At 61.5% G+C, this 14,233-nt stretch overlaps 1 protein-coding gene across 1 annotated transcript in view; it reads left to right on the forward strand.

Annotated features, from left to right (window-relative positions):
• LOC132833540 (integrin alpha-X-like) overlaps nucleotides 1-14,233 on the forward strand; it is a 199,313-nt gene that overhangs the window by 41,387 nt on the left and 143,693 nt on the right. The window contains exons 3-6 of the mRNA XM_060851901.1: nucleotides 8,779-8,929; nucleotides 9,819-9,895; nucleotides 10,406-10,526; nucleotides 11,250-11,395. Coding sequence (XP_060707884.1) covers nucleotides 8,779-8,929; nucleotides 9,819-9,895; nucleotides 10,406-10,526; nucleotides 11,250-11,395 — 495 coding nt within the window. The remainder of the gene's footprint in view (nucleotides 1-8,778; nucleotides 8,930-9,818; nucleotides 9,896-10,405; nucleotides 10,527-11,249; nucleotides 11,396-14,233) is intronic.

Below are 14,233 nucleotides of genomic sequence, written 5' to 3' on the forward strand. Positions count from 1 at the left end.
CCCCATCACACCCCCATCACACCCCCATCACACCCCATCACACACCCCATCACACCCCCATCACACCCCATCACACACCCCATCACACCCCCATCACACCCCCATCACACCCCCATTACACACGCCATCACACATCCCAGCTCACACCCATCACACCCCCATCACACGCCCATCACATGCCCATCACACGCCCATCACAACCCCCATCACACCCCCCATCACACCCCCATCACACCCCAATCACACCCCCATCACACCCCCATCACACCCCCATCACACCCCCATCACACCCCCGTCACACCCCGATCACAGCCCATCACACCCCCATCACACCCCCATCACACCCCCATCACACCCCCATCACACCCCCATCACAACCCCATCACACGCCCATCAAAGCCCCATCACACCCCCATCACACCCCCATCACACCCCCATCACACCCCCATCACACCCCCATTACACACGCCATCACACATCCCAGCTCACACCCATCATACCCCCATCACACGCCCATCACACCCCCATCACACCCCCATCACACCCCAATCACACCCCAATCACACCCCAATCACACCCCCATCACACCCCCATCACACCCCCATCACACCCCCCATCACACCCCCATCACAACCCCATCACACGCCCATCAAAGCCCCATCACACCCCATCACACACCCCATCACACACCCCATCACACCCCCATCACACCCACATCACACCCCCATCACACACCCCATCACACCCCCATCACACCCCCATCACACCCCCATCACACCCCCATTACACACGCCATCACACATCCCAGCTCACACCCATCACACCCCCATCACACGCCCATCACACGCCCATCACACGCCCATCACAACCCCCATCACACCCCCCATCACACCCCCATCACACCCCCATCACACCCCCCATCACACCCCCCATCACAACCCCATCACAACCCCCATCACACCCCCATCACACCCCCATCACACCCCCATCACTACCCCATCACACGCCCATCAAAGCCCCATCACACCCCATCACACACCCCATCACACACCCCATCACACCCCCATCACACCCCCATCACACCCCCATCACACCCCATCACAGCCCCATCACACCCCCATCACACACCCCATCACACCCCCAACACCCCCACATCACACCCCCATCACACCCCATCACACCCCCATCACACACCCCATCACGACCCCATCACACACCAATCACACCCCCATCACACCCCCATCACACCCCCAATACACGCCCATCACACCCCCATCACACCCCCATCACACCCCATCACACCCCCATCACACCCCCATTACACACGCCATCACACATCCCAGCTCACACCCATCACACCCCATCACACGCCCATCACAACCCCCATCACACCCCCCATCACACCCCCATCACACCCCAATCACATCCCCATCACACCCCCATCACACCCCCATCACACCCCAATCACACCCCCATCACACCCCCCATCACAACCCCATCACACCCCCATCACACCCCCATCACACCCCCATCACACCCCGATCACACCCCATCACACCCCCATCACACCCCCATCACAACCCCATCACACGCCCATCAAAGCCCCATCACACCCCATCACACACCCCATCACACATCCCAGCTCACACCCATCACACGCCCATCACACCCCCATCACACCCATCACACCCCCCATCACAACCCCCATCACAACCCCATCACACCCCCATCACACCCCCATCACACACCCATCACAACCCCCATCACACCCCCCATCACACCCCCATCACAGCCCCATCACTCCCCCATCACACCCCCATCACACCCCCATCACACCCCCATTACACACGCCATCACACATCCCAGCTCACACCCATCACACCCCCATCACACACCCATCACACGCCCATCACACGCCCATCACAACCCCCATCACACCCCCATCACACCCCCATTACACACGCCATCACACATCCCAGCTCACACCCATCACACCCCCATCACACCCCCATCACACCCCCATCACACACCCATCACACGCCCATCACACCCCCATCACAACCCCATCACACCCCCCATCACAACCCCATCACACGCCCAACACAACCCCCATCACACCCCCATCACACCCCCCATCACACCCCCCATCACAACCCCATCACACGCCCAACACAACCCCCATCACACCCCCATCACACCCCGATCACAGCCCATCACACCCCCCATCACAACCCCATCACACGCCCATCACACCCCCATCACACCCCGATCACACCCCATCACACCCCCCATCACAACCCCATCACACGCCCAACACAACCCCCATCACACCCCCATCACACCCCGATCACACCCCATCACACCCCCATCACATCCCCATCACACTCCCATCACACACGCCATCACACATCCCAGCTCACACCCATCACACCCCCATCACACACCCATCACAACCCCCATCACACCCCCCATCACACCCCCATCACAGCCCCATCACTCCCCCATCACACCCCCATCACACCCCCATCACACCCCCATCACACCCCCATCACACCCCCATCACACCCCAATCACACCCCCCATCACACGCCCATCAAAGCCCCATCACACCCCCATCACACCCCATCACACACCCCATCACACACCCATCACACACCCCATCACACCCCCATCACACCCCATCACACCCCCATCACACCCCGATCACAGCCCATCACACCCCCATCACACCCCCATCACACCCCCATCACACCCCATCACAACCCCATCACACGCCCATCAAAGCCCCATCACACCCCCATCACACCCCCATCACACACCCATCACACACCCCATCACACCCCCATCACACCCCCATCACACCCCCATCACACCCCCATCACACCCCAATCACACCCCATCACACGCCCATCAAAGCCCCATCACACCCCCATCACACCCCCATCACACACCCATCACACACCCCATCACACCCCATCACACCCCCATCACACCCCCATCACACCCCCATCACACCCCCATCACACCCCAATCACACCCCAATCACACCCCAATCACACCCCCATCACACCCCCATCACACCCCCATCACACACCCATCACACACCCCATCACACACCCCATCACACCCCCATCACACCCCCATCACACCCCCATCACACCCCCATCACACCCCAATCACACCCCAATCACACCCCCATCACACCCCCATCACACCCCCCATCACACGCCCATCACAACCCCCATCACACCCCCATCACACCCCGATCACACCCCATCACACCCCCATCACAACCCCATCACACGCCCATCAAAGCCCCATCACACCCCATCACACACCCCATCACACACCCCATCACACCCCCATCACACCCCCATCACACCCCCATCACACCCCCATCACACCCCCATTACACACGCCATCACACATCCCAGCTCACACCCATCACACCCCCATCACACGCCCATCACACGCCCATCACACGCCCATCACAACCCCCATCACACCCCCCATCACACCCCCATCACACCCCAATCACACCCCCATCACACCCCCATCACACCCCCATCACACGCCCATCACACGCCCATCACACGCCCATCACAACCCCCATCACACCCCCCATCACACCCCCATCACACCCCCATCACACCCCAATCACACCCCCATCACACCCCCATCACACCCCCATCACACCCCCATCACACCCCAATCACACCCCCATCACACCCCCCATCACACCCCCCATCACAACCCCATCACACGCCCATCACAACCCCATCACACCCCCATCACACCCCGATCACACCCCATCACACCCCCATCACACCCCCATCACTACCCCATCACACGCCCATCAAAGCCCCATCACACCCCATCACACACCCCATCACACACCCCATCACACCCCCATCACACCCCCATCACACCCCCATCACACCCCATCACACCCCCATCACACCCCCATCACACACCCCATCACACCCCCAACACCCCCACATCACACCCCCATCACACCCCATCACACCCCCATCACACACCCCATCACGACCCCATCACACACCAATCACACTCCCATCACACCCCCATCACACCCCCAATACACGCCCATCACACCCCCATCATACCCCCATCACACCCCCATCACACCCCCATTACACACGCCATCACACATCCCAGCTCACACCCATCACACCCCATCACACGCCCATCACAACCCCCATCACACCCCCCATCACACCCCCATCACACCCCAAACACATCCCCATCACACCCCCATCACACCCCCATCACACCCCAATCACATCCCCATCACACCCCCCATCACAACCCCATCACACGCCCATCACAACCCCATCACACCCCCATCACACCCCCATCACACCCCGATCACACCCCATCACACCCCCATCACACGCCCATCAAAGCCCCATCACACCCCATCACACACCCCATCACACATCCCAGCTCACACCCATCACACGCCCATCACACCCCCATCACACCCATCACACCCCCCATCACAACCCCCATCACAACCCCATCACACCCCCATCACACCCCCATCACACCACCAACACACCCCCAACACATCCCCATCACACCTCCATCACACTCCCATCGCACACGCCATCACACATCCCAGCTCACACCAATCACACCCCCCATCACACCCCCCATCACACCCCCCATCACAACCCCATCACACGCCCATCACAACCCACATCACACCCCCCATCACAACCCCCATCACACCCATCACACCCCCCATCACACCCCCCATCACAACCCCATCACACCCCCATCACACCCCCCATCACACCCCCATCACACGCCCTTAAAATCCCCATCACGCCCCCATCACACCCCCCATCACACACGCCATCACACATCCCAGCTCACACCCATCACACCCCCCATCAAACCCCCCATCACAACCCCATCACACGCCCATCACACCCCCATCACACACCCCATCACACCCCCATCACACCCCCATCACACACCCCATCACACCCCCATCACACACCAATCACACCCCCATCACACGCCCATCACACACCAATCACACCCCCATCACACCCCCATCACACCCCCATCACACCCCCATCACACCCCTCATCACACCCCCATCACACGCCCCATCACAGCCCCATCACACCCCCATCACACCCCATCAAAGCTCCATCACACCCCCATCACACGCCCCATCACACCCCCATCACACGCCCATCACATCCCCATCACACCTCCATCACACCTCCATCACATTGCCATCAAAGCTCCATCACACCCCCATCACACCCCCATCAAAGCACCATCACACCCCCATCACACACCCATCACAACCCCATCACACCCCCAACACACCACCATCACACCCCCATCTCACTCTCATCAAAGCTACATCACACCCCCATCACACCCCCATCACACCCCCATCACAACCTCATCACACCCCCATCACACCCCTCATCACACACCCATCACACCCCCATCACACCCCCATCACAACCTCATCACACCCCCATCACACCCCCATCACACCCCATCACACGCCCATCACACCCCCATCACACCCCCATCACACCCCCATCACACGCCCATCACACCCCTATCACACCCCCATCACACCCCCATCACACCCCCATCACACCCCCATCACACCCCATCACACTCCCATCACACGCCCATCACACGCACATCAAAGCCCCATCACACGCCCATCAAAGCCCCATCACACTCCCATCACACCCCCATCACACGCCCATCAAAGCCCCATCACACCCCCATCACACCCCCATCACACCCCATCGCACTCCTCATCACACCCCCTTCACATTCCCATCAAATCCCCATCACACGCCCCATCACACCCCCATCACACCCCCAACACATCCCCAACACATCCCCATCACACGCCCATCACACGCCCATCACACGCCCATCACACCCCCATCACACCCCCATCACACTCCCAGCACACTCCCATCACACCCCCATCACACCCCCATCACACCCCCAACACATCCCCATCACACCCCCATCACACCCCCATCACACCCCCAACACATCCCCATCACACCCCCAACACATCCCCATCACACCCCCATCACACCCCCATCACACCCCCATCACACGCCCATCAAAGCCCCATCACACCCCCATCACACCCCCAACACATCCCCATCACACCCCCATCACACTCCCATCACACCCCCATCACACTCCCATCACACCCCCATCACACCCCCAACACACCCCCATCACACCCCCATCACACCCCCATCACACCCCAACACATCCCCATCACACCCCCAACACATCCCCATCACACCCCCATCACACCCCCATCACACCCCCATCACACGCCAATCAAAGCCCCATCACACCCCCATCACACCCCCAACACATCCCCATCACACCCCCATCACACCCCCAACACATCCCCATCACACCCCCATCACACCCCCAACACATCCCCATCACACCCCCATCACACCCCCATCACACCCCCATCACACGCCAATCAAAGCCCCATCACACCCCCAACACATCCCCATCACACCCCCATCACACCCCCATCACACCCCCATCACACGCCAATCAAAGCCCCATCACACCCCCATCACACCCCCATCACACCCCCATCACACCCCCATCACACCCCCATCACACGCCAATCAAAGCCCCATCACACCCCCATCACACCCCCATCACACCCCCATCACATCCCCATCACACCCCCATCACACCCCCATCACACCCCCATCACACTCCCATCACACCCCCATCACACCCCCCATCACACCCCCATCACACCCCCAACACATCCCCATCACACACCCATCACACGCCCCCATCACACCCCCATGACACCCCCATCAAAGCCCCATCACACCCCCCATCACACCCCCATCACACCCCCATCACACCCCCATCACACCCCCATCACACTCCCATCACACCCCCATCACACCCCCATCACACCCCCATCACACCCCCATCACACCCCATCACACGCCCATCACACCCCCATCACAACCCATCACACCCCCATCACACCCCATCACACCCCCATCACACGCCCATCACACCCCCATCACACACCAATCACACCCCCATCACACCCCAATCACACCCCCATCACACCCGCATCGCACCCCTCATCACACCCCCTTCACATTCCCATCGCACCCCATCACATGCCCCATCACACCCCCATCACACCCCATCAAAGCTCCATCACACCCCCATCACACCCCCATCAAAGCTCCATCACACCCCCATCACACCCCCATCGCACCCCATCACACGCCCCATCACAGCCCCATCACACCCCCATCACACCCCCATCAAAGCTCCATTACACCCCCATCACACCCCCATCACACCCATCACACCCCCATCACATCCCCATCACACCCCCATCACAACCCCATCACACCCCCATCACATCCCCATCACACCCCCATCAAAGCCCCATCACACCCCCATCACACACCCATCACACCACCATCACAACCCATCACAACCCATCACACCCCATCACACCCCCATCACACCCCCCATCACACCCCCATCACACCCCCATCACACCCCCATCAAAGCCCCATCACACCCTCATCACACCCCCATCACACCCCCATCAAAGCCCCATCACACCCCCATCAAAGCCCCATCACACCCCCATCACACCCCCATCACACCCCCATCAAAGCCCCATCACACCCCATCAAAGCCCCATCACACCCCCATCACACCCCCATCAAAGCCCCATCACACCCCCATCACACCCCCATCACACCCCCATCAAAGCCCCATCACACCCCCATCAAAGCCCCATCACACCCCCATCACACCCCCATCACACCCCCATCACACCCCATCACACCCTCATCACACCCTCATCACACCCCCATCACACTCCCATCACACGCCCCATCACACCCCCATCACACCCCCATCAAAGCCCCATCACACCCCCATCACACCCCCATCAAAGCCCCATCACACCCCCATCACACCCCCATTACACCCCCATCAAAGCCCCATCACACCCCCATCACACCCCCATCACACCCCCATCACACCCCCATCACACCCTCATCACACCCCCATCAAAGTCCCATCACACCCCCATCACACCCCCATCACACCCCATCACACCCCCATCACACCCCCATCACAACCCATCACAACCCATCACACCCCATCACACCCCCATCACACCCGCATCACACCCCCATCAAAGTCCCATCACACCCCCATCACACCCCCATCACACCCTCATCACACCCCCATCAAAGTCCCATCACACCCCCATCACACCCCCATCACACCCCCATCACACCCCATCACACCCCCATCACACCCCCATCACACCCCCATCACACCCCCATCACAACCCATCACAACCCATCACACCCTCATCACACCCCCATCACACCCCCATCAAAGTCCCATCACACCCCCATCACACCCCCATCACACCCTCATCACACCCCCATCACACCCCCATCAAAGTCCCATCACACCCCCATCACACCCCCATCACACCCTCATCACACCCCCATCACACCCCCATCACACCCCCATCACACCCCCATCACACCCCCATCACACCCTCATCACACCCCCATCACACCCCCATCACACCCTCATCACACCCCCATCACACCCCCATCACACCCTCATCACACCCCCATCCCCCCCTGTCACCCCCCACCCCATGCTGTGAGCCCCTGTCTCTCTCCCTCTCTGTTCCCCCTGTCCCAGGTGGGCCCGGATTTTCAGGGTGTGGACGGCCGGAAGGAGCTGGAGCTGATCGCCTCCAACAGCAGCACCCACACCGTCTTCTCCATCCAGAACTTCGACGCTCTCAAAACCATCCAGGAACAACTCCAGGCCAAAATCTTCGCCATCGAGGGTATGCACTCAGAGAGACGGGGGGAGACCGGGGGTGTCAGCACCGAGACAGAGAGGGTGGGGGGGAGAGTGAGAGAGTGGGGGGGAGAGTGAGAGAGTGGGGGGGAGAGTGAGAGAGTTGGGGGGGGGGAGAGTGAGAGAGTGGCGGGGGGGAGAGTGAGAGTGTGTGGGGGAGAGTGAGAGAGTGGGGTGGAGAGTGAGAGAGTGGGGGGGAGAGTGAGAGGGTGGGGGGAGAGTGAGAGTGTGGGGGGTGAGTGAGAGGGTGGCGGGGAGATTGTGGGGGGGGGAGAGTGAGAGGGTGGGGGAGAGTGAGAGAGTGGGGGGGAGAGTGAGAGGGTGGGGGAGAGTGAGAGAGTGTGGGGGAGAGTGAGAGGGTGGGGGAGAGTGAGAGTGTGTGGGGGAGAGTGAGAGAGTGGGGGGGAGAGTGAGAGGGTGGGGGAGAGTGAGAGTGTGTGGGGGAGAGTGAGAGAGTGGGGGGGAGAGTGAGAGAGTGTGGGGGAGAGTGAGAGAGTGGGGGGGAGAGTGAGAGTGTGGGGGGGAGAGTGAAAGGGTGGGGGGGAGAGTGAGAGGGTGGGGGAGAGTGAGAGTGTGGGGGGTGAGTGAGAGGGTGGCGGGGAGATTGTGGGGGGGGAGAGTGAGAGGGTGGGGGAGAGTGAGAGAGTGGGGGGGAGAGTGAGAGGGTGGGGGAGAGTGAGAGAGTGGGGGGGAGAGTGAGAGGGTGGGGGGGAGAGTGAGAGGGTGGGGGGGAGATTGAGTGTGTGCAGGGGGTTAGAGAGTTTAGGGGCGATAGAGAGAGACAGTGACAGGGAGAGGGTGTGTGACACGTGAGGTTAGTATTGCAGAGGAAGCTGGTCCCTGGTGTAACGTCCGTGCGTCTGTGATCTCTCCAGGATCCCATGGAGCTGAGAATCTCACTGTCTTCCAGAATGAAATGGCCCAGGAAGGATTCAGCTCCCTCCTGACATCGGTGAGGGCGCAGTCACAGCCCGGGCAGATGGGCCAGGACTTGGTCAGTGTGTTCAGGGCCGTCAGGGCACTTGGAGCTTAGATGGGGTGGGACTCAGGGGGGATAGCAGGGGGAGCGATGGGTGATGGGCCGGGCCGGGGGTGGGGGGATAGCAGGGGGAGCGATGGGTGATGGGCCAGGCCCGGGGGGATAGCAGGGGGAGCGATGGGTGATGGGCCGGGCTGGGGGGATAGCAGGGGGAGCGATGGGTGATGGGCCGGGCTGGGGGATAGCAGGGGGAGCGATGGGTGATGGGCCAGGCCCGGGGGGATAGCAGGGGGAGCGATGGGTAATGGGCTGGGCTGGGGGATAGCAGGGGGAGCGATGGGTGATGGGCCAGGCCTGGGGGGATAGCAGGGGGAGCGATGGGTGATGGGCCAGGCCCGGGGGGATAGCAGGGGGAGCGATGGGTGATGGGCTGGGCTGTGGGATAACACGGCCCGGCGGTGATGGGCTGAATTCCGGTTTCAGGATGCTGTGGTGATGGGGACACCGGGAGCGTATGGATGGACGGGCGGAGTGGCCTTTTATCACCGAGATACCCAGAGGGTCAGTTACCTGACACTGAGTGAGCAAAACGTCGCCTACACCGGTAAGGCTCCCTCTACCGTGTCCCCCTCACACACTCTCATAGGGCAGGGGTAAGGCTTCCTCTACCGTGTCCCCCTCACACACTCTCATAGGGCAGGGGTAAGGCTCTCTCTACCGTGTCCCCGCCATCCCCAGGGACAGGGACAGTACGGGGGGTTGCTGTGGGGGGGATGGGGACGGAGAGCCCAGGGGGAGGTGGGTAAGCTGCAGTCTGACGTTCCTCTGGGGTCGCTCAAGTCAGCTAGTCATTGAGAAACAGACCCTTCTGCCCATCTCATCCATGCTGACCCAGATATCCCGAAACGAATCGGGTGCCCATTCCCAGCCCATGGTCCATCTCCCTGGAATCCCTTCCCATCCATGTCCACATCCACCTTGTCACTGCGGCCTCCAGCCCGTCCCCTGGCAGCTCATCCCACAGACACACCACCACCCGAAACCCCTGGGGCCGCGGCTCCCCCACCCCAGGGGGAAAAGACCGTGTCTATATACCCCACCCTCGTGATGAAGGTGACCCCTCAGCCTCCGACGCTCCAGGGAAAACCGCCCCAGCCTGTCCAGCCTCCAACCCTCCAACATCCTCCTCAATCTTTTCTGAGTCCGTCATCGGTCCAACTCCTTCCTCTCGATGGAAGACAAAGGTAGAGTCCATCCCTCAGCCGGTGGGCCGGAATCCCTCCCACTGAGCCTGACCGCGGTCCCCCTGCCTGTCGTCTCTCACCAGGATACTCAGTGCAGAAAGCCACACGGGGAGGGCTCGCGTACTTCCTGGTGGGAGCACCGCGGTACCGACACACGGGGAAGGTGGTCATCTTCAAACAGGGGAGCAATGACACCTGGGAGGAAATACAGCACATCGTGGGAGAGCAGGTAGGAGACAGCGCTGTACACAGCACCAGCATCCCACATCACAGCAGTGGGCCGCACTGTCGGAGGGTCAGTACTGAGGGGGTGGGCACTGTCGGAGGGTCAGTGCGGAGGGAGTGGATCCTGTCGGAGGGTCAGTACTGAGGGAGTGGATCCTGTCGGAGGGTCAGTACTGAGGGAGTGCCGCACTGTCGGAGGGTCAGTGCTGAGGGAGTGGGCACTGTCGGAGGGTGAGTACTGAGGGAGTGGGAACTGTCGGAGGGTCAGTATTGAGGGAGTGCCGCACTGTCGGAGGGTCAGTGATGAGGGAGTGGGCACTGTCGGAGGGTCAGTGCTGAGGGAGTGGGCACTGTCGGAGGGTCAGTGCTGAGGGAGTGGGCACTGTCGGAGGGTCAGTGCTGAGGGAGTGCCGCACTGTTGGAGGGTCAGTACTGAGGGGGTGGGCACTGTCGGAGGGTCAGTGCTGAGGGAGTGGATCCTGTCGGAGGGTCAGTACTGAGGGAGTGCCGCACTGTCGGAGGGTCAGTACTGAGGGGGTGGGCACTGTCGGAGGGTCAGTGCTGAGGGAGTGGATCCTGTCGGAGGGTCAGTACTGAGGGAGTGCCGCACTGTCGGAGGGTCAGTACTGAGGGGGTAGGCACTGTCAGAGGGTCAGTGCTGAGGGAGTGGATCCTGTCGGAGGGTCAGTACTGAGGGAGTGCCGCACTGTCGGAGGGTCAGTGCTGAGGGAGTAGGCACTGTCGGAGGGTGAGTACTGAGGGAGTGGGAACTGTCAGAGGGTCAGTATTGAGGGAGTGCCGCACTGTCGGAGGGTCAGTGATGAGGGAGTGGGCACTGTCGGAGGGTGAGTACTGAGGGAGTGACGCACTGTCGGAGGGTCAGTGCTGAGGGAGTGGGCACTGTCAGAGGGTCAGTGCTGAGGGAGTGGGCACTGTCAGAGGGTCAGTGCTGAGGGAGTGCCGCACTGTCAGAGGGTCAGTGCTGAGGGAATGCCGCACTGTCGGAGGGTCAGTGCTGAGGGAGTGCCGCACTGTCGTAGGGTCAGTGCTGAGGGAGTGGGCACTGTCCGAGGGTCAGTGCTGAGGGAGTGCTGCACTGTCGGAGGGTTAGTGCTGAGGGAATGCCGCACTGTCGGAGGGTCAGTGCTGAGGGAGTGCTGCACTGTCGGAGAGTCAGTGCTGAGGGAGTCGGCACTGTCGGAGGGTCAGTGCTGAGGGAGTGCCGCACTGTCGTAGGGTCAGTGCTGAGGGGGTGGGCACTGTCAGAGGGTCAGTGCTGAGGGAGTGAGCACTGTCGGAGGGTCAGTGCTGAGGGAGTGGGCACTGTCGGAGGGTCAGTACTGAGGGAGTGGGCACTGTCGGAGAGTCAGTGCTGACGGAGTGGGCACTGTCGGAGAGTCAGTGCTGAGGGAGTGGGCTCTGTCGGAAGGACAGTACTGAGGGAGTGCTGCACTGTCGGAGGGTAAGTGCTGAGGGAGTGGGCACTGATGGAGGGTCAGTGCTGAAGGAGTGCCACACTGTCTGAGGATCAGTGCTGAAGGAGTGGGTACTGTCGGAGGGCCACAACTGAGGGAGTGGGCACTGTCAGAGGGTCAGTGCTGGGGCACTGTTGGAGGGTCAGTGCTGAGGGAGTGGGCACTGTTGGAGGGTCACTGCTGAGGGAGAGGGCACTGTCAGAGGCTCAGTGCTGAGGGAGTGGGCACTGTCGGAGGGTTAGGACTGAGGGAGTGGGCACTGTCGGAGGGTCAGTGCTGAGGGAGCGGGCACTGTCGGAGGGTCAGTGCTGAGGGAGTGCCGCACTGTCGGAGGGTCAGTGATGAGGGAGCGGGCACTGTCGGAGGGTCAGTGCTGAGGGAGTGCCGCCCTGTCGGAGGGTCAGTGCTGAGGGAGCGGGCACTGTCAGAGGGTCATTGCTGAGGGAGTGGGCACTGTCAGAGGGTCAGTGCTGAGGGAGTGGGCACTGTCGGAGGGTCAGTGCTGAGGGAGTGGGCACTGTCGGAGGGTCAGTACTGAGGGAGTGGGAACTGTCGGAGGGTCAGTGCTGAGGAGTGGGCACTGTCAGAGGGTCAGTACTGAGGGAGTGCCGCACTGTTGGAGGGTCAGTACTGAGGGGGTGGGCACTGTCGGAGGGTCACTGCTGAGGGAGAGGGCACTGTCGGAGGGTCACTGCTGAGGGAGAGGGCAGTGTCAGAGGCTCAGTGCTGAGGGAGTGGGCACTGTCGGAGGGTGAGTGCTGAGGGGGTGAGGACTGTCAGACGGTCAGTGCTGAGGGACTGGGCACTGACGGAGGGTCAGCGCTGAGGGAGTGGGCACTGTCAGAGGTTCAGTGCTGAGTGAGTGGGCACTGTCAGAGGGTCAGCGCTGAGGGAGTGCCGCACTGTCGTAGGGTGGGTGCTAAGGGAGTGGGCACTGTCAGAGGGTCAGTGCTGAGGGACTGGGCACTGACGGAGGGTCAGCGCTGAGGGAGTGGGCACTGTCGTAGGGTCAGTGCTGAGGGAGTGGGCACTGTCCGAGGGTCAGTGCTGAGGGAGTGCTGCACTGTCGGAGGGTTAGTGCTGAGGGAATGCCGCACTGTCGGAGGGTCAGTGCTGAGGGAGTGCTGCACTGTCGGAGGGTCAGTGCTGAGGGAGTCGGCACTGTCAGAGGGTCAGTGCTGAGGGAGTGCCGCACTGTCGTAGGGTCAGTGCTGAGGGGGTGGGCACTGTCAGAGGGTCAGTGCTGAGGGAGTGAGCACTGTCGGAGGGTCAGTGCTGAGGGAGTGGGCACTGTCGGAGGGTCAGTACTGAGGGAGTGGGCACTGTCGGAGAGTCAGTGCTGACAGAGTGGGCACTGTCGGAGAGTC

This window comes from Hemiscyllium ocellatum, chromosome 37 (assembly GCF_020745735.1).
Source record: "Hemiscyllium ocellatum isolate sHemOce1 chromosome 37, sHemOce1.pat.X.cur, whole genome shotgun sequence".
Taxonomy (NCBI): domain Eukaryota; kingdom Metazoa; phylum Chordata; class Chondrichthyes; order Orectolobiformes; family Hemiscylliidae; genus Hemiscyllium; species Hemiscyllium ocellatum.